At 42.8% G+C, this 24,436-nt stretch overlaps 1 protein-coding gene across 1 annotated transcript in view; it reads right to left on the reverse strand.

Annotated features, from left to right (window-relative positions):
• The window catches only part of kat6a (lysine acetyltransferase 6A), a 133,484-nt gene that overhangs the window by 51,232 nt on the left and 57,816 nt on the right, over window positions 1–24,436 (reverse strand). The window contains exons 3-6 of the mRNA XM_033013861.1: window positions 11,188–11,296; window positions 5,898–6,013; window positions 3,994–4,075; window positions 1,571–1,703 (exon numbers count right to left, since the gene is read on the reverse strand). Coding sequence (XP_032869752.1) covers window positions 1,571–1,703; window positions 3,994–4,075; window positions 5,898–6,013; window positions 11,188–11,296 — 440 coding nt within the window. The remainder of the gene's footprint in view (window positions 1–1,570; window positions 1,704–3,993; window positions 4,076–5,897; window positions 6,014–11,187; window positions 11,297–24,436) is intronic.

The raw sequence follows: 24,436 nt of genomic DNA on the forward strand, positions 1-24,436 counted from the left end.
AGTTGCCATTCTAGTACTAAGCGAACAAGTTGGGTTTTTTTTTTAAAGGCACAACACATGAAGTACAAACAAATTCGAGCTCTAGCTCTAACTTATGCAAACACTTGAAAAATTCAAACCAATACCTTTAGGTGTAATCATTTCATTTTTCTTTTAAAGTGATGGCTTAAAGCCATTTATACCAGTCTTTGCTAGTTGAGTTTGCTTTCCACTCCGGTTTCTTTGGCTGAGGTTCATGGCAAATTGAACAGGATGTGTGGGTTTATACAAAAACATAGTGCTATATAAAGTGTTGCTGTCTATTTATAACCAGCAATTGAGCCTGAGCAACATGGACAGGTTCAGATTCTGTAAGTCCTATACATGTGCAGATCAATACTCAGCTGAAGATTATCTGCTTCATTCACAGGCAGCCTGTGAGGAACCAAATGCCCTTCAGGGATCTCCTCGTTGTTCCCTTGTTATGGCCGCACAAATACAAATTAAATAGGTTTGCTGAATCTCCAAGACTTTTTTCTCAGGGCACATTCAAGAAACTATGCTTATTTTGAACATGATGTAGTCGCATGGTTCCTGCCAACCCCACAGCAAAACAATGCTCAAAAATGCTGCTCCATCTCATAATCAATCTGGAATCTGAACTAGGAGCACCTCCGTTTAATCACATACGTTATAAGCTTGATGAGAAATAATTTTATTTTGCACTTCACTAGTCAGTTTATAAAATCTATGCCTGCTGCAGAAGTGACGTGTGATAGTCCTAATGGATTTAGATTTGAGTTTGGCCTCTCCACAAGATTGCAAGTCTGAAAGCAAAAACTCAGGCATTCAAACTGCATGGAAGATACTAAAATGTTCAGGTCAATGATCTTTCATTGACATTTCTTAAGTCATCAATCTAAAACTTTAAGATTTTTATGCTCTCCAGAGATGCTGCCGACTTACTAAGTAATACAAGGCTTTTCTGCTTTATCCCAATGATAAGCCATCAATAAATTCTGAAACTGTTCATAGCCCACATTCTGTCTTGCCTTCCAGCCAGTGTGACTAAGTAGCAGACATGCTCTCCGTGTTATTATACCTTGCAAATCAATGATTTGTGCAATGATCATAGCAGTGATTAAAAAATGCAAAAGAAATGGAAAATTGAAGAAAAAAGACTAACGCTGGATCAGGCAGTATCTATGAAGAGATACTGAAAGATTAAAGGGCCTGTACCACTTGGCAATTTTTTTGGAGACTGCCGGCATAATTGACTGACATATCAGGTCACCGAAAAATTCACGGTGTGATGCGGCGCGATGACGTATGACGAGCGGTGTTTTTACACGTTTTTGTCGCCGCTGGGTTTTGAAATGTTCAAAATCTTTTGGCGACACTGATATGATGCTGGCAGTCGCCGAAAAAAATCGGCATGTGGGACTGGCCCTTAACCCTGCTTCTCTTTTTAAATATGCTGCCTGATCCTCCGAGTACTTCCGAAAATTCTCCATTTTTGCAGCATGACTAAAGGTCACGACTACAGAGATCCTCTGGCAAAAACATTACAAACATCGACTCAAATACTTACACTGTGGTTTTCTTTAATCTATTTTTCGAGTGCCCTATTGCAGTTGCATAGCGCCGTTTAATCTGTACCGCTTTCTTGTGTAACAGTTTTCTTCCCTTTTTCCGTGGCCGACATATCTGACACACCCACATACCTGGGATGGAAATGCAAACGTCAGATTCACAACGTTCTCTTTTCCTGCACAAATTCTATTCACCGCAAAGTTTAACAATCCATAGTATAAAACGTTTACACATGTTATCATCCACCAGAGAATAACACCAGGAAGATTTGTGCTGCGATTACACGTTGAAAGGAAACAAATATTTCTCTATCCATTCAATTTATTAATGTCAGGATTATTGCATTTATAAAAGGGATCCATAAACGAATTGTTTGGTATATGTCATCTATTTGTCTCGAAAGTCATAGATCGGAGAAAAGTAGAGCACACGAAGAGGCTCTTGGTCCCCACAATGTCCGTGTCAAACACAATGACCTCCACTCCTGTCTATGATCCACGTCTCTCCATCCCCCCCTCTACCCTTGAGTGGTCCTACCTTCTCCCTTGTAACCCTCTAGTTTTCAAAGAACGTATGAAAGACTTTGGGATTTTCTTGAATCGGACTTGCTAAAGACATTTCATGGCGCCCTATAGATGTAGCTAAATTCATTTTAGCTGCCGCTGGCAGAGGCAATGTGACTTGAGAAAGTGTATGAAGCAGAAGCTCAGGGGGTGAGGCAGCATCAACCCGAAACGTCACCTATTCCTTCGCTCCATAGATGCTGCCTCACCCGCTGAGTTTCTCCAACATTTTTGTCTACCAAGGTGTTCTGTCACTCATTTTGAAACTGTGGAGTTCCCTGGTCATCAAGTTTCCATGTGGCTCATATGTGATAGCTACTAATGCACCTCAATAGTGGAGAAGTAAAGGCTTTTAGCTTAACCTGCGCTTTGGAAAATGAGCAAAATCAGTGCAATGCTGGTTTAGCGGGGCAGTTGATTTTATTATTCACTAGTTCCACCCGTTCTCTTCATTTTTTGCTAGTTAGGTAAAAAATATCCCCATTATTGTCAGAAGAAATTAAAAAACCATAAATACGGGTACAAGATAAGGATAAGGGGGAAGTCTTTTAGGACCGAGATGAGAAAAACTTTTTTCACACAGAGAGTGGTGAGTCTCTGGAATTCTCTGCCACAGAGGGTAGTCGAGGCCAGTTCATTGGCTATATTTAAGAGGGAGTTAGATGTGGCCCTAGTGGCTAAGGGGATCAGGGGGTATGGAGAGAAGGCAGGTACGGGATACTGAGTTGGATGATCAGCCATGATCATATTGAATGGCGGTGCAGGCTCGAAGGGCCGAGTGGCCTACTCCTACACCTATTTTCTATGTTTCTAAGAGGGAAAGGCCATGATATTAAATTATGGCAGCATGACATATTAAATCCGTCAGTTGTCCTTCAAGATGAAACCCTTTACTTTAATAACCAACATTAAAAGCTGCACTGCTACTGTTTCTAATTATGCCTAATTTATTTCACGAAACGGGTTTTGATGATGTCAGTGCCGACTACAATTCTTGCACAAGATGTGGTTGGCATCTCCCGTGACAAATAAAACACTGAGTTTGTCAGCAAATAGTACTTCAATCGTTATGAACAATGAATCATTTATTTACATTGAACTATTTTATACAATCTTGCTTTCTGTGGGAGAAGAGCTGTGGAGAATTGAAATCACCCCGAGAATAAGGCTGAGAATTCATTGTAGTCGCAGATTATTTAATGAACTGAATTTTATCAAAGGGGAGTAATCAATAAGTTATCGAGCATGTATTCAGAGGCAAGGCTTTGAATTATACTGAGGCACCGGGGGAATTAATCTAAAATAAGTTATTTATCAGTATTAAACTACCAAACTTTAAGAATATTAACTAAGAATAAGGAGTAAGCCATTTAGAACGGAGACGAAGAAACACTTTTTCTCACAGAGAGTGGTGAGTCTGTGGAATTCTCTGCCTCAGAGGGCAGTGGAGGCAGGTTATCGGGATGCTTTCAAGAGAGAGCTAGATAGGGCTCTTAAAAATAGCGGAGTCAGGGGGTATGGGGAAAAGGCAGGAACGGGGTACTGATTGGGGATGATCAACCATGATCACATTGAATGGTGGTGCTGGCTCGAAGGGCCGAATGCCTGCTCCTGCACCTATTGTCTGTTGTCAAACTTGTAATAAAATATTTGGTTCACCAATGTTTAAACTTCAGATCTGCTATTCTTTCCCAGCCTGGCAATAAGTCAACTACATGGACAGTCATTACCAATGTAGGTGACTCTTAAACCCCCTGTGAAGTGCACATCAAGTTATGTAGGGTTGGGTAACAAAGGTACACCTTGCCAGTGTTGTCCATATGTCAAGAATACCTGGTCAAAAGAGAAGAATTCTCACCTTTGGGCATCCTGGTGAGAGGAGGGTCGCAGCACTCCATGTGGAAACCTCGATCACAGGAGTCACAGAACAACATGTTATCCTGCAGAGATGGAGTGAGAAAGATTATTCATCTTTACTGGAAAAAACTAATCGCATCAGACTTTATTGATTGCCACAAAGACCCGAACACACCTCTGGGAATGAAATATACAAGTTTCATCTTCAGCACAAAAATGTGGACAGAGAATGTTAAATTGGAGACTGGCCAGGGCAGCATTAGAACAGAACAGTCAAGAGGTTACAGAGCATGGTTCAAAATTGTGGGTTGAAATTGAGTTGATTTTTCTAAACTTCCCTATTCTGACCAGCAGAGTGGCGCAGCGGTAGAGTTACTGCCTTACAGCACCAGAGGCCCGGGTTCGATCCTGACTACGGGTGCTGCCTGTATGGCGTTTCTACGTTCTCCCTGGGACTGTGTGGGCGTTCTCTGGGTGCTCCGGTTTCCGCCCACGCTCCAAAGGCGTGCAGGTTTGTAAGTTAATTGGCTGTGTAAGATGTAAAAATATCCCCAGCGTGAAGGATAGTGCTAGTGTACAGGGTGAACGCAGGTCAGCGCGAACCCAGTGGGTCGAAGGTTTCCGCACTGTATCTCTAACGTCTAAGGACCCATTGTAGGATGTTACCGAGGCCTCATTTCTCAATAACGTTTTTAAAACGATGAGTGAAAAGCATTAAGAACTTTTACTTTAAAGGTTGCAGCTTAAGGAAAGAATTCCCACCATCGCCGATGATTCTCAGAAATGTTGATCATGTTTCCCCATTCCCCAAAACCAATGCATAATTCTGACATAAGTATTCAAAGCCATCAAAAGCATCTCTGGAACCAAATGTTATTTAGATGTTCAGATTTATTGAAGCTACAGTAGGTGCAATAGAATTCAATTCACAGAACATTGCAACTTAATCACACTGATAGCTTCTTTCACCACCCGTAACCCTGGCTGAAGTCCTCCTCTCTTAGCTACCTAGCTTTCTACATCTAATTTTGCTGCTGGAGCAGTCCCTAGAGCAGTTAAATCTCTGCTCTCGAGACTAAGAATAATGAGAACCTGACTGAGAGCTCAAATCTCTGATGCTTTGTTTACTTAACCAGATATCAAAGCAAAATATTGACTTTTATTTCTTTTTAATATTCGGTATATTCAGGCAACTACCATTTCAATCCCTTATTGATCGTTACTTTGAATCATTACCAATTGCCAAGGCTCAAAAACATTTTTGAACAACAGAAAGAGCAACTCTCCAAATGAAAAAAGTTCAGTTGGCTTACACCGAAAGTCTTGAACCCGAACATCACAAAATAGGCTCGTTATCACTGAATAGATTATGCTTCAGAACTTTTTGACAAACTAATCAATAATTCCAGCCAAAAATATAAAATACACTCAGCTTTTAGTACAGCACATAAAGCTTAATAAACAGCTTAATGTACGGCTGTGCAAATTAGGATTGTTCAAGACGAAAAATAGACTGAGGAATATACCAAGGAAACTGAGTGGGTTGGGATAAGAAAACATCAGTAATTTGTGGGGGTTTCATGTTTTCTTCCTGTTCTCGTACCTGTTAAATGTACCTAACCTACTTGTGCATGTGACAATAAGCTCGAAGATGCTGGTGTAACTTAGGGGTGGTCAGGCATCATCTCTGGAGAAAAGGAATGGGTGACGTTTCATGTCGAGGGCCTTGTTCAGACAATAAGCTTGACTTGATATTATAAAACAGTAGTGACAGATTATACTGGACTCAAAAAATAAAACCCTGAAGGATGTAACAAACCGTTCCAGCTCTGTAGCTGCATGATCCACTGGATTTTTGGTACAAATATAATACATTTCTATCATGTGGATTGAAGAGCAACTTACAGCATTTTTCCCCTGGTCCCGGCAGGTGCTACATGTCTTGCATTCAATACACTGCCATCGTAAGGCCTTCACACGAGTCGTTAGTTCCGAAGAGAACTTCAAACAGGACGGGTGACCTGGAAACATAGCGCAGGATGAAGGTGAATAGCCTTCATTCACATGGATACACATCAACATGGGCGGCACGGTGACACAGCTGTACAGTTGCTGGCTTGCAGCGATGGAGATCCGGGTTCGATCCCGACTACGGGCGCTGTCTGCACCGAGTTTGTACTTTCTCCCCGTGACCGCGTGTGTTTTTCTCCGAAATCTTCGGTTTCCTCCCACACTCCAAAGGCGTACAGGTTAGTAGGGTGTTTAAGAAGGAACTGCAGATGCTGGAAAATCGAAGGTACACAAAAAAGCTGTAGAAACTCAGCGGGTGCAGCAGCATCTATGGAGCGAAGGAAAAAGGCAACGTTTCGGGCCGAAACCCTTCTTCAGACTGAAGAAGGGTTTTGGCCCGAAACGTTGCCTTTTTCCTTCGCTCCATAGATGCTGCTGCACCCGCTGAGTTTCCCCAGGTTACTAGGGTACTTGGCTTGGTATAAGTGTAAATTGTCCCCATTGTGCGTTGGATAGTTTAAATGTGCGGGGATTGCTGGTCGGCCTGGACTCGTGGGACGAAGGAAGGGCCTCTTTCCACACTGTCTCTAAACTAACACAATTCATTCAGGGATAGGATTTTCCCTTGTTTTGCTGCCTGGCATCAAACTGCCTTGAAATATCAATTCAAAAAAGGTTGACGCAGAATAGAAAGGAAGAAATCTTGAAGCATTGACAAAAGTGCTGGAGAAACTCAGCGGGTGCAGCAGCATCTATGGAGCGAAGGAAATAGGCAACGTTTCGGGCCGAAACCCTTCTTCTGACTGAAGGAAAAAGGCAACGTTTCAAGCCGAAACCCTTCTTCAGACTGAAGGAAATAGGCAACGTTTCGGGCCGAAACCCTTCTTCAGACTGAAGGAAATAGGCAACGTTTCGGGCCGAAACCCGGAAGGGTTTCGGCCCGAAACGTTGCCTATTTCCTTCGCTCCATATATGCTGCTGCACCCGCTGAGTTTCTCCAGCACTTTTGTCTACCTTCGATTTTCCAGCATCCGCAGTTCCTTCTTAAACACAAAATCTTGAAGTGTGATACCCTGATGTTTAATTTTGCCCGTGTAATTACTACTCAATTTTGAAATGACAAATTCTTGTGAATGTAGGCACTATTTATATGAACACAAATCTCCTGGTGTAGCTCACATATAGACTGGGCTCTGCACCACAGCAATTGGTTTGTCTCTTCAAGAGCCTAGCACCACAACATTCAAGTGACCTAAACATAAAATGCCAAGTAACAGTAACTGCTTATAAACCATTGCAAGGAGTGCAGTTGTACACACTGATAGGTTCCAGGTCAATGATTAGTCACCTTCTTCATTTTTTTTTAAGGCTGTTTACAACTGCAATCAAGCGTGACAAATGTGTGCTGGATACTTGTGATCTTCTGCGGTTTTACTCAGTGGGTTAGTGTACATGCTACAAGCAAACTAACACATTAGCTGGGCAGCCTATGATTTATTGCAACTGAAATTAGGTTTCTATTGCCAAACAGAAAGAGAGATTTTTTACAACATTGTATTCTTTCATGAAATATGGATCTCACTGACATTTATTATCCATCCCAAATAGTGCATTTTCTGGTTGTTTTTTTAATGATTTTGCCCACATTTTAACCTGAAGTCAGCAGTAATCATTGTGCTTAACTATGAACCAAATTACACGCTTGCCTTTTCCGTGGGAAAGTTAAAAATAAAGCCAATTGGAAGAGAGCTCTGGGTATTGTATAGGGTGTAAGCTACAGTTCTAAAGATCAATGGGTGTTTAAATGATGTCTTGATGCTTTGGGGGTAAAGATCTAATGGCAAAGAGCTGATGAAATGTGGAGGCCCGGAAAAGAATCAGTGTTCTGGTGACTGAGATTTAGATGTCAAAATACTGGGCAGGGAGGGTGGGAATTACCTTTGGGAATAAACCCTGGGAGAAGACGATGCAGGAAGATTGCAGGAATGCACTGCGGCTGAGATTTGGTTCCGCATGGATTTCTTTCAGTAAGACACAAAGGAATAGACAACACGTGGTTTTCCGGGAGAATGATACGAGCTAATGTGAGGCTTTACCATCGATGAGACATCAGCCGAATGACTAACCATGCCTCTTCCATTGAGAAGCAGAGAAAACTATCTCCATGTTATTTGTACAACTGTGACCAAATATTTAAAGGTTGCAATTACAGTCTAAATTAATTAATTTTGGAACACAAAGTACTGTTCCATTAAATGAAATGTTCCAAAGCAGAAATCTTTGATCATCAACAACAGAAGTGCAGGGCTTGATTTGGGATCTTCTTTAGGGAGCAACATCTTAATCTGAATTAAAGATATACCAGTCACCACGATTGAAGTTGAATATTATTTCACGAGCAAAAAAAATATTTCTAGTTTAAAGAGATAATTGTTTGCAAAACAGAACTATCTCAGGGCTGGAAGCTGAATCTCAAAAGCTGCAGATGCATGTCCAACAGTTGAAATGTGGTTCTCCGAAAAGATTTGAAGCTACTCCATGCACTCAGGGAACTGCATTATGAGATGCAGGCAAAGCACACACTTAGCTACTCCATGCAAAGCATGCACTCAGAACAAGGGAACTGCCTTATGAGATGCAGGCATTTTACATCTATCTACACTTCCTAGTTGCTAAATTGACTGATTTTATTTAATACCTGGTTAATGCGACCATTCAGCAACCACATCTGGGTGTAACAGGCAAAACTGCTCATATATTGTATCTAAGGTTCAGGAGTTTGGAGGTGAGTTTGGTTGGGATTGTGACGTTGAAGGAGAGCACACATTTTCACTACATCTCGGAACATGGGACAAAAATAACCTAATACACATAGAGGCAATGTTATTGTCTGAGTTAAAGATTACCCCTGTGTTCTAAACACTACCACACTTAGTTACTTACTATAACTATTTAAATATTTTATCTCCTTTAAATTCAATTCACTTGGTTTCCTTGAAGAGATGCATACCAGGTCTCAGGGTATTAGCCTGTCTTATCTAATGTTACCCAAATCCATGCCAACCTTGCTGTTTTTGTCTCTGCCTTTGACATTCAAGATTCCTTACTCTACCTGTCCAAATGCCGTCCCACATTGGCATTCAATCACCTTGCCTCCATTATGAGTTTCCAACCAACATCTCGAAGATCTATTCGGGTCACCACTTATGCAGCAGCAACATAAACTGGACATTTTGATGCCCTTTCCAATTGTCATTCACAGCCTTTGGCCAGATCAGCTTTATAACTGAAAATTAGTGCTTTGAAAACCTTTATGCCTCATCTAAAAACTTGAAAACGATTCTATGAAGTGGCAGAGAGACTGCTCTTGAGATAGGAAAGTAGAAGTAAAACATAAGTCGTGGAAATTTCATTCTTTTTCAACCATCTCAAATGCTGGATCATCATTTGAGGAGAAGAACAACAAGAGTAGGCTGAACTTCAGAGGGGGGAATAGTTGCATGTGCCTTTTGGACTAAGTCGAAACACATTCGGAAAACAGGACCTTCTAAGCTCGACTAAATGGTATGGAATGTATGCAGATCCCGAGTGATTATTGCGTGAAGTTTTTATTAGTTAGTTAAATAAGATAATAATAATAATAATGGATGGGATTTATATAGCGCCTTTCTAATACTCAAGGCGCTTTACATCGCATTATTCATTCACTCCTCAGTCACACTCGGTGGTGGTGAGCTACTTCTGTAGCCACAGCTGCCCTGGGGCAGACTGACGGAAGCGTGGCTGCCAATCTGCGCCTACGGCCCCTCCGACCACCACCAATCACTCACACACATTCACACACAGGCAAAGGTGGGTGAAGTGTCTTGCCCAAGGACACAACGACAGTATGCACTCCAAGCGGGATTCGAACCGGCTACCTTCCGGTTGCCAGCCGAACACTTAGCCCATTGTGCCATCTGTCGTCCCAAGATGTACAGTTGACTCATCTGGACTCTGCATGGTTTTAAATGAGAAGTGGCGGTCAAGCTTGCTAAACAGGTCTTCAGCAGCAGAAACCAGATAACATCATCATGACTAAAACCTAATATTTGAGTCACTGCTGATACTCATGCAGGACATGAAAACAGAGAAACAAATGGGAGATAGCTAAAGGAAAGCAGAACATACAATAAAACAAATTAAGTTGTTAAAGAGAGCAGAAAAGTCAGGGACAGTAAGAAATAGAATGGATGAAAGCAAGTGAGACAAGAGATAAATGCCAAGGGCAAAGAAGCACGAATGAGAGAGAGGACACAGAATCAGAAAAGTGGATATGGAAAACCCTTGTCCCACGGTACGAGTTCATTCCAAGAGCTCTCCCGAGTTTGCCCTGATTCGAACTCGGAGATTTACGGTAATGGCCACTCGTCGGTGCTCGGGGCTCTCGTGGCCATTTTTCATCATGTTGAAAAATCTTCACGAGTCTTCCCGAGTACCTGCCGTTAGCGCTGAGACATCCCCGAGCTCCGACGTACCCGCTACGTTCATTCTCCATGCTTACCACGAGTTTGATTTTTTTAAACTCGGGAGAGCTCTTGTAATGAACTCGCACCGTGGGACAGGGCAATAAAGAATTGTGAGATCAAACCAAGAATATTGAAAGATCGGGTGCAAAGGAATAATGGAAAGAAATTGCAAGTGAAAATTGAGACAAACACAAGAACTTAAAGAAAAATAGAAATGTTAGTTAAACAGTCGGCAACAAACCATACCAAATGCCACTTTAATGAGCAGGATTTTGAAGCATTTTGCATAATGTGCCTGTCATCTGGCATGAGTAAAAACAATAATTAAATTTGTAATTTCTTTCCCTGGCTCTTGAGGTTTGAAGTTAGCTGCCCTTTAGTGGAGGTCAGGCAATCAATCATTTATTATAATGCCTATTCTGGACTCCAGGCACCAGCAGAACAGGAAGACGGAGAGTCAGAGTGCATTTGTTGCTCTTCACGTTCACTTTCACCCCAGAGCTATGTGATGCAACACACTGGGCTCTCAGCATCATTAAAACAGAACCAGAGAAACTGCATGCAGAACCTTCAACCCCCAAAAGATCCCTTTGTCAAGGGCTTTAAAACTTTCAAGACTCACTCAAGTAGCATGGAGAAGATTGAAATATTATCAACATTTTGTAAAGAATACATACCGCTATTACCACAGTCTGCACAGGAAATGAGTTCCTCGCGCTTCTTCTCTCGATTCTGCTCCTTTGTTCCCAGACAAAATCCACAGATTGGAATTGGTTCTGCACGGGGCTATTGGCGGAAGAAAACAGATGTTTTAAACTCAGGGGCCGCACATCAACATTGTCCGCACATTTACCGCTGGCGCAGATGGAGCACAATCCCAGGGTTTCAAGATGAACTAAAACGTTGCCAGCTAGCCCAACGACTCAACAAAAATCCACGTTGCATTTGCTTTGGGGGCATCCCCTACACTGTGACAGTTGGCTGGAGATCTGGATGGTCCGTCAAGTGAGACAATAAACTGTTCTTTAACATCAACGGCCCACCCCTGTCCCCCTCACTCCTCCCCCCCCCCCATCACAGTGTCAAAATGGAGATTAAAACCAAAAGCAGCATCTCAAAGGTAACATTTCAGTCAATTTTCAATAAACTACCTTTAGTTGTGTACTTAATTTCCGAGGACTCTCCATTAAGATGAAAAGTAATTCAAAGAACCATTTTGTCTGTGCAAACCTTAAAATAAAATAACGCCAAGTTGACTTTATAAAAACATGAGATCCAACAGCATGAGAAGGGGGCATCGTGCCTTGTCAATGGCGGATGGCAGTTTATTTGATGGACATTGACAGTAAATTAGAAACAATTTTCACACTGGCATCTGACAGACAAGAAGTTGTAATAAAAATCTATTCCAGCCATCCTGCAGGCTTCAAGCCCCGATGTTTGATTACAAATCGGGAAATCGAGCACTTCAGAGACAAATAATTCAGAGAAGCTTAGGCAACAGAGGAAAGTTTTACCAGTGAACCCATCTGGCTTTTCAACCAATACGAACAAATATCAATACTCATCTACCTGCCTGCTCAATGATAATGATAGTCACCTGTAAATTTGACATCATTTTGACACTGTACTTTTAACCTAACAAAAACAAATCAAAGTGCTTCAGAGGAGCATTAAGAAAATATATTGTGCTCTTCTCTGTGTATCTACAGGGACAGTTTAAGAATTTGCAATCTTAGAACATAAGACACCGAAGTGTAATGTTATTGTAATAAAGACCGAGAATGCTGAGAAGAAACAGCAGGTCAGGGGAGTGTAATACAGAACTAATTGTCTCAAATCATCCATCTGATTTTCTGCACAATTTATTGCATCTGCAGTTTTATTTTTGCCTTTGGCATAATAATATTGTTATTTGAAACAAAACCCTTTGAGAAAATGTTAACACTGGTGGAAACAACTTGGAAGAGGTGCGAGGCATCACTCAGCAGACAGCTTTGGCACCTTTCGCATCCCCTGTTGAAAGAGGCTTCATGTTTCATTTTCAGCCAGTAGAACCACCAAAACAGCCCCACATGACAGCCATTTATTGCATTACTGCAAGTTAAAGAATCTTGTTTTATGCAGTGCAAATTCTTGTCTCGGGGTGATCCAAAGCTCCGTGCAGCCACTGAAGTACTTTTAAAGCACTGTTTAATGAAAGAAATGCGGCAGTAAATGTTCAAGACCACCAAACACCGCAAGCAGCTACGAACGAGCAAGTAGGTAGAAACAAAGAACTGCGGATGCTGGTTTAAACCAAAGATAGACACAAAAAGCTGGAGTAACTCAGCGGGTCAGGTAACATCTCTGGAGAAATGAATAAATGATGTTTCGTGTTGTGACCCTTCTGTAGACTGAAGAAGAGTCTCGACACAAAGAGTCAACTTATTCCTCTTCTCCAGAGATGGTGCCTGACCCGCTGAGTTACTCCAGATTTTTGTGTCTATAAGATTTACTCCAGATTTTTGTATCTCTAAGACACAAAGTGTTGGAGTGACTCAGCGGGTCAGGTAGCATCTCTGGCGAAAAAGGATAGGTGACATTCGGGTCGAGACACTTCTTCAGTCCCAAACCCAAAACATCACCTGTCCCTTTTCTCCAGAGATGCTGCTTGGCCCGCTGACATACTCCAGCACTTTGTGCCTATCTGTGCAGGTGTCAGTGTTAGTGTTAGTGAAGAGATAAAATGTGTGCAGGACAATGGAAGACTGCTCCAGTGCATCAAAATAGTCTCAAGGAAAGATCTATCTGAGAGGACAAAAAGAGAATTTAAAGACTCATTTGCCAATGAATGAGTCATATCTTATATTTCATTTTCTTTACATAGGGGACCTTCTGTCCCCCTTTGCTGGCCCAAGAGCAATCCCATGAACTCACTTAATTCCTGGAGACTTATTCTCTCTCTCCTATCGGTTAGTTCAATCCCCAATTATCTTGCTACCCACCTATGCTAAGGGTCATTAAAAGTAGGAAACCTTGCTTTAAACCTTCCAAGAAACTGGAGCACCTGGGGAAACCCGCATGGTCACAGGGAAAATATGACTGGATCCCTGGACCCGTGAGGCAGCAGCACTGCCTGCTGCACTGCGGTGTTGCCAACATCCACATGAAAGGACAGAGGCCCTCAACTTAGTGCAGAGTTCCAGAAAGGTGGGATGTGAAGTTCCCTACATAATTACATTGCAATAAGACATTTAAGTTGCACAGCACAGAAATAAGCCCGCCTATTCATTCTAACCTTTTTGCCCATCCATACTAATGTCACCTGCCTGCATTAGGACCACACTCTGCCTTGTCTACTTGAGTGTATGTCTTTGATCTTTTTTTATAATTCCTTTCCCACCTCCCTCTATTGTTGGTCTGCACACTAACTGCTATCCTTCCTCACTGAGTCCATCTGTTTCCGAATGCTGTCATTCATCCAAGATGGTCTCTCGTTTTCTACCTGCTCACCCAGTTACCCACCTTATCGTTCGTGCAAGCTGCTTCACCGTCTACCTCATAGCTGTGGGGGCTTTGCTGATGTACACACTGACCCGTGCACTAAAAGGACAGCAGATTTACAGCACAGACATGTAAAGCTGGTCGTGGCAGGAGGGAAATGCACTTAAATCAAAAAGGTTTTAAATCATAATGAAATTGCAAGAAAAGTGTACTGGCCAACTTAATCACCCGATCTGAACCCAATTGAGCATGCCTTTTATATGGTGAAGAGAAAACTGAAGGGGACTAGCCCCCAAAACAAGCATAAGCTAAAGATGGTTGCAATACAGGCCTGGCAGAGCATCACCAGAGAAGACACCCAGCAACTGGTGATGTCCATGAATCGCAGACTTCAAGCAGTCATTGCATGCAAAGGATATGCAACAAAATACTAAACATGACTACTCTCATTCACATGACATTGCTGTGTCCCAAACATTATGATGCCCTAAAATGGGGGGACTATGTATAAACACTGCTGCAATTTCTACATAGTGAAAGCAAAATGTATAAAAATGGCCTTTATTAAAATTTAACAATGTGCACTTTAATCTCAAATTATGGAGTATAGAGGCAAATAAATAAATGATGGGTCTTTGCCCAAAACATTATGGAGGGCAACGCACACACGCACACACACACACACACGTGCACATACACACACATGTGCACATACACATACACACACACACACACACGTGCACATACACACACGTGCACATACACACACATGTGCACATACACACACACACACACGTGCACACACACACACACGTGCACATACACACACATGTGCACATACACACACACGTGCACACACACGCACATACACACACACACGTGCACACACGTGCACACACACACACACACACACACACACACACACACACACACACACACACACTAAAGGGGTCTAAATACTGTTGTGTTGACCCCTACATAACTTGCATAATATTAATTTGAATATATTCAAATATCTTAAACAACACCAGATCATGGTTAACCTCAGTAATGTATGTTATAATTAATACTAAAGAGCTTGTCTCTGACCTCGGTTTCCACACACACTGCCACACACCTAAACGATGGCAATAGTTTTCTGGGGAGAGTTTTATGACTTTTGAAGGGGGCAGGAAATCCAAAGGCAAAATAAAATGTCATTAAATTTGCGTAACAGCACCGAGAACTGATTGCAGCCTCCCTGGCTGCTGGGTAACAGACACTAGCTCACGCTGTTCCATTATAAACAGCAGGTGGTGAAGCTTCAGACCAGTCTGAGAGCTGCTGCCCAGCTGCCCCCAACCACGTTGCCCAAAGTATTTGAGTGGCTGAAGGGGGAGAGAGAGAGAGGGAGAGAAAGAGAGAGGGGGAGGGGGGGGGAAGAGAGGGAGAGAGGGAGAGGGGAAAAAGAGAGGAAGAGAAAGAGGGAGAGATTCAGCAATCCAGAAAGAATGCAAGCACCTTGGACAAAAAAACGAATCTGACGGTGCTCTTTACCACCATCTTTTGCAATCGAGAATATGAGCAATTTATGTTGAAAAAGGTGCTGCTCAGAACGTTATTCCTTTTTTTTTTTACCCACGTCGCAAGGCAGCTTCTTGTGATATGCCACATGGTGCCGAAACGCCACCACTAGAGGTCACCAACTGCAGTTGCACGGTCGACTAGGCCAGTGATTTTCAGCACAGATTCGAGCATTTCCATCCAGAAATCAGAGGGAAAGCACAGGGAGGAGGTCTGTAAGCCCACTGTGCACGTGCTGGCACTTTGAAAGAGCAATCATATCCAGTCTCACCCGACAATGCATAATCACCGGTGTGGTTCGAGATTGGCTGGCTAATAGGAGGCAGAGAATAGACACAAATGAGTCTTTTCCGCGTTGGCTGGATGTCGCAAGCAGTGAGGCACTGGGACTGGGGGCATCAACATTTTTCAAACAAATATGAATCACTTGGATGAAGGGACAGAGGATGTGGTTGCGAATTTGGCTGATAACACTAGGATAGGTTGAAAATGAGCTGTAAGGGGGTGTGAGAAGACTGCCACAGGATATAGATAGGTTAGAAGATACACAAAATGCTGGAGAAACTCAGCGGGACAGGCAGCATCTCTGGAGAGAAGGAATGGGTAACGTTTCGGGTCGAGACCCTTCTGCAGACATCTATTTTCTATGTTTCTATAAGGCAGGCACGAGTTATTGGTTGGGGACGATCAGCCATAATCGCAATGAACGGCGGCGCTGGCTCGAATGGTCGAATGGCCTCCTGCTGCACCTATTTACTATGTTTCTATGAATGGTGTGGTGTCATAGAGCTCGGAGATACAGAAAGGTGTTCTAGTGAGTGGCTCGCAAACGGCTACTTGAATATTATCATTTATTGCGACAGGTAGCATCTCTGGTGGGAAGATGCCCGTCCCATTGAGTTACTCCAGCATTTTGTGTCTATCTCTGGTGTAAACCAGCATCTGCAGTTCCTTGCGACACATTCTCATTTACTGAGCAGGGTTGAAATATAAAAGTAGGGAGGCTATAGTTAAATAAGGCAGCATCAAGTGCAGATGGATTCAAGAGCAGGGAGGTTGGTCCATCAGGCAAACCCCCCCCCCCCCCGCCAGGCACTTTCCCTTGCAACCACAAGAGATTCTACACTTGTCGCTTTACCTCCCCCCTCGACTACATTCAAGGACCCAAGCAGTCACTCCAGGTGTGACAGAGGTTCACCTGCATCTCCTCCAACCTCATCTATTGCATCAGCTGCTCTAGATGTCAGCTGATCTACATCGGTGAGACCAAGCGTAGGCTTGGCGATCGTTTCGCCGAACACCTCTGCTCGGTCCGCAATAACCAACCTGATCTCCCGGTGGCTCAGCACTTCAACTCCCCCTCCCATTCCCAATCTGACCTTTCTGTCCTGGACCTCCTCCATGGCCAGAGTGAGCACCACGGGAAATTGGAGGAGCAGCACCTCATATTCCGCTTGGGCAGTCTGCACCCTAGCGACATAAACATTGAAATTTCCACTTTCCGGTAGCCCTTGCTGTCTCCACCCCTTCCTCAGCTCTCCCTCAGCCCTCGGGCTCCTCCTCTTCCTTTTTCCTTTCTTCTCCCCACCCTACATCAGTCTGAAGAAGGGTTTCGGCCCGAAACGTTGCCTATTTCCTTCGTTCCACAGATGCTGCTGCACAAGCTGAGTTTCTCCAGCACTTTTGTCTACCTTCGATTTTCCAGCATCTGCAGTTCCTTCTTAAACACAAGAAGACAGGGACTTCAGCAGGTGCGGGGATGAAAGCTATCAACCAATTTATTCTGTTACATGGCACACTCAAACTGTATATTCCTCCACATCAGACAAGTGTCGCTGCAGGTTTATTAAAAATGGCACAAGTTGTCTATGAAATTGCTTTCTTTATTGCAGAAAATAAAGAGCAATCTTCTCTGTAGAAGCTGCATTTATGACAGTGCATTATGCAATTACCATGTGAAGTAGGCATTGTCATCTTCACCAGCAACAGGGCTCCCTCCCTCCAGTCTAGCTGCAGGGCATATTACTGAAGCAGGCTGCAGTCAGATTACACTCTGTGCTGACGGCAGGGGCAGGATGGATCCACAGGAAGCTGACATCCTGACCTCTCTGGCTTAGGGATCAGAGCACTCTAACCCGTGGCAATAACAATCTACTTAAACTGTATGGTCTCGGAGTCAGTAATCCCTGGATACATGGACTAGTTCTAGCGCTCAGAAAGAATCATCTCTCCAGGCCTTTTACCCAGTGGTGCGACTTGCGTTTGAAATCCAAATCAAATCAAGCGTTGACTGCTGACTGATGTCACTGAGAACCACTTCATGGAGCAAGTGCAGACAGTTAACAAATATACCCCATTTCACAAGTTCATAAGTCACAGCAGCAGAATTAGGCCATGTGGCCCTTTGAGATTTCTAAAATCAGAGTGGATTACTTCAGTGAATCATAGCAATGTGTGGGGCAACAGATTTAATGCAATCTTTACAAAACAAACTAACAACATTCCTCCCTTAAAGACACTCGCTACCATTGGTCTTTCTTCTCTGCAGCTGGGTTGAAACACCTCACCCACCGATTAGGCCTGATCTTGAATGGTGGACAGCAACATTATGAAGCTCTTTTGAAGCGGAACATCGAAAGGTGCGAATAAAGTTCGCCAAGAAACTTAGTTATTTGACATCCTTTTATAGACAATAAACAATAGGTGCAGGAGTAGGCCATTCGGCCCTTCGAGCTAGCACCGCAATCAAAGTATGTCTTTTCATTCAAAGTATGTCCTAAAATGCTTTAAAAAGAGGACTTCGTTGGATGGAAGGTGCGGGCACTGTTGTAAGTATTAGAAAGGCGCTATATAAATCCCATCCATTATTATTTATTATTATTAATGGAGGAAAGAGTAACTAACTTGCATTCAGCAACCTCCCACACACAACACCGCTCTAATAATCAGAAAATCTGAAATGAAAGGGGAATCATTTTTGATTATGACTCTTTGTGTTGGTATTTTAAATAGTTGCATGGGGATTTTCATGATAGGACTATCAGAGCCTGTACTTAACATACCATCCAAAAGAATCCACCTTTGGCACCTTCCTCACCGACAAATTAAAATGAAAACTTCAAACGCTGCAAATCTGAAATAAAGTTAGAGAATGTTGAAAATAGCATGTCAGATAGCATCTGGGTGTGGAATGAAACACAGTTAATGTCTCAGGGTTTCAGGTCAAAGACAAAGGGTCTTGACCTGCTGAGTGCTTCCAATATTTTCTGTTTTCACTACTGTACTGAAATACATTCATAAGTCATACGAGCAGAATCAGGCCATTTGGCCCATCAAGTCTGTTCCATCATTCAATCGTGGCTGATCTATCTTTCCTTCTCAACGCCAATCTACTGCCTTCTCCCCATAACCCTTGACACCCTTACTGATCAAGAATCTGTCAATCTTCACCTTAAAAGTACCCAATGACTTGGCCTCCACAGCCATCTGTGTCAATGAATCCCACAAATTCACCATTCTCTGACTAAAGGAATTCCTCAACTCCTTTCTGAAGGTGTGTCCTTTATGGCCTAGATTTTTGTGCTCGAATAGGGACCCATCCTCCTGACCTGAGAGGAGAAAATGCTATTCACTACGCCTCAGCTAATACTAAGAATTACACTGCTATAAGTAATAAATACAAATCCAAAATGGGGAATTAGACAGATCTCTGGGTTCCAAAAGGTGACCAAAAAATAGATCGAAGGTGCAAATTGAGGAAGATCTAAAAACAAGGTACTTCAATCAAGTCTCTGTGAAAGAGAAACCGAGGAGAAAAGTGAATTACCAAGGGAACACCAGAGGAAGGAACATATTCTCTCCAAAGATGCTGATACCAGTGTTGAGAGGTGAGGTACGTGAAAAACGTCAAACGCAGGCTAACAGAGAGGACCAAAGGGTTACAGCTCTAAAATCCAAATTGAATAAAATAATTAAATGGCATGGAAAGATAAATGATTTGTTTCATTGTTAACACCAGGATGGGAATGCGAGTAGATTGGACAGCAAGAAATATAATTGATCAACAAGGAAAGAGACAAACTATAGACTGGACTTACTGCAAGGCAGGTTATGGGTGACAGTACCGAATAGAAGTTTGTGGAAGATTAAAAAACAGGGAGCTGGTTGTACAATTCACTTTTCAAATAGCACAAGGTGGTCATGGGGCACTATTGCAAACCAGTTATCTTTGAAATGGCGGGACATAGAATTGGAAGTTTGCGTCCGAAGCACAGAATGCAATTGAACAAGTTGCTGCACTTCCCACAGATAGTGAACAGAGTGTGAATGGACCCGGTGATCAAGATACAAGATTGGCGATAATGGGTTAAAGGTTACATATTTAGTCTTCCCAGTATTAGTATGAGGAGATAAGAACATTTTGAAAATAATGTTGAGTCCCTGCATGAAATTGTATAATCTGGTAGAATTCTCCCAACTAAAAAAAATGTTTTCAACCATGAAAACTTTTTTTCTCTTGTTCAGAATCCTGTTACCAAGAATTTAAAGATGGCATAGAATAACTGACGGACCATGTCTGAGGATTCACAGATTTGATAAAAAACTGTTGGAAATGAAGCACATTTAAGCTAGCGCCTGCATCTCCTGCGGTTGCAGGGGAAAGTACCTGGGGAGGGGGTGGTTTGGGTGGGAAGGGATGAGTTAACCAAGAAGTTGCGGAGGGAACAGAGGATCTGAAGAAGGTCCTCGACCCGAAACGTCACCCATTCCTTCTCTCTAATTGAGTTACTCCAGCATTTTGCGTCACCAAGTTTAAGCTTCACTGAGCAGCAACAGTGCCAAAACAATGGAAAATTGCATGGCTGGTCACAACTAGATTCAACAACAAAAAAATGAACGCATTTCCAATTTATTTTGTTATCTTAAAGTATTTGTCAACTTAAAAATTTCATGCAACAGAATTCACCTTTGCCCCCGAGGTGTGGTTGGATGTGAAATTTTGTTGGAAATGCCGGCACAAGAGACTGCAGATGCCAGAATCTGTAGCAAAAAATAGGGAGAGCAGCTGGGGAGACTAGCAGGTCAGGCTGCATCTGCAAAAGGAAATGGACAGTCAACGTTTTGGGTTGAGAGACTTCCTCTCAACACCATCCAGATGAAGGGTCTTGAACAAAATCATCGACGATCCATTTCTTTCCATAGATAGTGGGCGGTGCCGTGGTGGAGTTGCTGTCACTCAGAACCAGAGGCCCGAGTTCGATCCTGACCACGGTTGCTGCCTGTACCGAGTTTGTGCGTTCTCCCTGCGACCTCGTGGGTTTTCTCTGGGTGCTCCGGTTTCCTTCCTCATCCCAAAGACATACAGGTTTGTAGGCTAATGGGCTTCTGTAAATTGTCCCTTGTGTGTAGAATAGTGCGGGTGTACGGGGATCGCAGGTCGACGCGGACTCGGTGGGCCGAAGTGTCAGTTTCCACGCTCCATATCGAAACTAAAAAAACTAAGATCCTGACCCACTGAGTTCCTCCAGCTGTTCTTTTTTCCCTCTTGCGAAATGCCTCTGGGCATTATATTTTTCTGAAATCACAACAAGCTGTTATTGTTGTTGAATTCTCACTTTATATTGTCCCAAAGGGGAAGAAAATTACTATTTTTGAAGATATGTTTCCACTTTGGTTCTGTGGATTGGATTCTAAGGCAGACTAAGAAACCTTTGTCGGATGCTTGGTCGCTGCCAGTGGTGGTGGTGCTTGATGGGGCCAGTAGGGTTGGCTGAGGTATTCGGCATTCCGTGCTCTGATTACACTTAGTCTGCAAGTATTTCCACTGTTTAGACCCGAGGTGCTCAGTGGCTTTCTGGATGGCCTTTCTCAACAGACCAAGGATTCCCACAGATTATTAAAGATGTTGTATTTTTGCAAGGAAAATCCGAGAACATCCTTGAACATTTTCTCTGACCTGGAAATATCCTGCTGCAATCGAGCATGGAGAAAAAATACCTATTTTGCAAGTTCTGCGTCAGACACATGGGACAATAGGAGCGGGATGAATGAGATCAAAGCTTCGATGGTGGAGACATTGGCCTGGGAGACACAGGTTCACCTTTCCCGCCCCCTAACTTTACTCTAGCAGGGAGTTTATTGGAGATGAAGTATAGCAATAGACAATAGGTGCAGGAGTTGGCCATTCAGCCCTTCGAGCCAGCAAAGCCATTCAATGTGATGATGGCTGATCATCCCCAATCAGTACCCCGTTCCTGCCTTCTCCCCCGGCAGATTGAGATGAGATTTGGTGCAACAACCCCGACCCTTGGCTGCATAGGAATTCTGTCCATAGTGGCCTGTTGATTAGGATAATGGCTTGATTGTTGTCATGTAGCCCGGCGGGGAACAGTATAAAATTCCTGAAGACAGCCAAGCTGAGTAGTCGTCTTCATGATGCCTCTTGGTTGACGGTCAAAGCCTTCTGTGAGGTTGAAAAGTACCGAGCGCAGTAGTTGGTGTTGCCTCTTACTTTATTATTGGATTTGTGACATAGTGAGGATCATGGTGACCATGATTCTAAAGAATAGAGTCTGCCTTGCAACTTAGATGGAGCCATACAGCGTGGAAACGGGCCCAATTTGGACATGCCGACAGAGATGCCCAATCAACACTAGTCCCACCTGCCTGCGTTTGGCCCATATCACTCTAAACCTTTCCTATCCATGTACCTGTCCAAATGTCTTTTAATGGTGTTACAGTACCATCTCCAAGTTCAAGTTCAAGTTCAAGTTCAAGTGAGTTTATTGTCATGTGTCCCTGTATAGGACAATTAAATTATTGCTTTGCTTAAGCACACAGAAAATAGTAGGCATTTACTACAAAACAGATAAATGTGTCCATATACCATGATATAAATATATACACACATGAATAAATAAACTCCATCTCCCCTTCCCCACCATTTCATCCCTCTGTAATTAAGTTGCAAGGCTAAAATCCAAAGGTCTCAAAGCTGAGAGTCACACCACCACAGTTGGAAATTTCAATGATTTGCAAGTCAAGAAGAACAAAAGGGTGGGGAAAAAGAACACACAGAGGGTGAAGACCAGTTAAGAGTCATACAGCGTGGAAACAGGCCCTTCAGCCCAACTTGTCTATGCCGACCAACATGCCCCATATTCACTCATACCACCTGCCTGCTATTGGCCCATATCACTCTAAACTCAGCCTTTCCGCATACCTGTCCAAATGTTTCTAAACCATTGCAATAGTAGCTGCCTCAACAACCTCGCCAGCAGCTCGTTCGATATAGTTATCCCTCAGGTTTAATTAAATCTTTCCACCCATCACCTTAAACCTAAGACCTCTGGTTCTTGATTCCCCTACTCTGAGGCAAAAGACTGCACATTTATCCAATCTATGGGGAGATTTGTACACCTCTATAACATCACCCCTCATTCCTTCTTCGCTCCAAGGAATAAAGCCCTCATCTGTTCAAACTCTCCCAATAGCTCAGTCCGTCGATACCTGGCAACATCCAGTTCTTTGAATAACTTTACAGCAAAAAATGTATGAAAATTGCCTTTATTAAAATCTGACACTGTGCACTTTAACCACATCTGATTTATTTTTTTCCCTATTACAAATCTCAATTGAGGCAAATAAATAAATGATGGGTCTTTGTTATGGAGGGTACTGTATAAGTAACACTGAAGGGTCCCAACCCGAAACATCACCCATCATTTTTCTCCAGAGATGCAGCCTGACCCGCTGAGTTACTCCAGCACTTTGTGTCTATCTGCAAGAAACGTTACTTCATTCTAAACCTCAGGAATTAGAAGCAGCCTGCGATTCTGTGCCTTTGATTTGGTGCTGGGGGCTGCACTGGGTAGCACCCTCCATGCCAAATGTCCCAACAGTACAGGGAGCTCTCCCATACTGACAACACTCTGGTATCCTTTGCCTTCTCCCAACAGTAACGCAGCATATGAACATGTCCAGATGGCAGATGAGGCCAATGAGGTGGAGTGTGCGCAAAAGCAGCCTGAAGAATTGTTCCACCTCACAGCTGTCTGCACTTTAAAAAGACAATCCATTATAAAAATATAAGAAATAGGATTAGGAATAGACAGTAAGCCCCTCGAGTAAATCAGTAATTTCATGACTGATCTAATCTTAGCTTTGTAATAAAAATGAACTGCAGATACTGGTTTACACCAAAGATAGACACAAAATGCTGGAGAAACTCAGGCAGCATCTCTGGAGAAAATGGATAGGTGATGTTTTTGGTCTGATGTTTCAGGTCGGTGCCCTTCTTCACCCTCATTGTAGTGGGGAAGAAAGAGGAACTGGAAGCAAGAAAAGACCAGATCCCTCTCTACAATTAGTCTGAAGTAGGTTCCAGCCCGAAACGTCACCTATCCATTTTCTCCAGAGCTGCTGCCTGACCTGCTGAGTTACTCCAGCATTTTGTGTCTCTCTCTGATCTTAGCTTTCCTGCTTTTCCCCATAACTTTCAATTCCTATATAGCCCAAAAATCTATCTTATCGTTGAACATACTTAACAACTTAGAACACACAACTTTGCTGGGTAGTAAATTCCAAAGATTCACAATGCTCAGAAAAGAAAAATGTCAGTCTTAAATAAGAATCCTTTCTTCCTGAGACAAATTCTAGATTCTCCCATGAAGGGAAATAACCTTTCAGCATGTGCATTCTTGCTACCTCAGAATCCTATATTTTTTAGCAAGATCACTTTCATTCTTCTAACTTCTCGAGTATCTGCCCAATGTTTTCCTCTATAATGCAAAAATACGATGGAAAGAAGGCACTATGAAACCATCTCAAGTAATCATTAAAGATTTGCATAGGTGTACCAGTTTATAAAGTTTAGTT

Source organism: Amblyraja radiata, chromosome 39, assembly GCF_010909765.2.
Source record: "Amblyraja radiata isolate CabotCenter1 chromosome 39, sAmbRad1.1.pri, whole genome shotgun sequence".
Lineage (NCBI taxonomy): Eukaryota > Metazoa > Chordata > Chondrichthyes > Rajiformes > Rajidae > Amblyraja > Amblyraja radiata.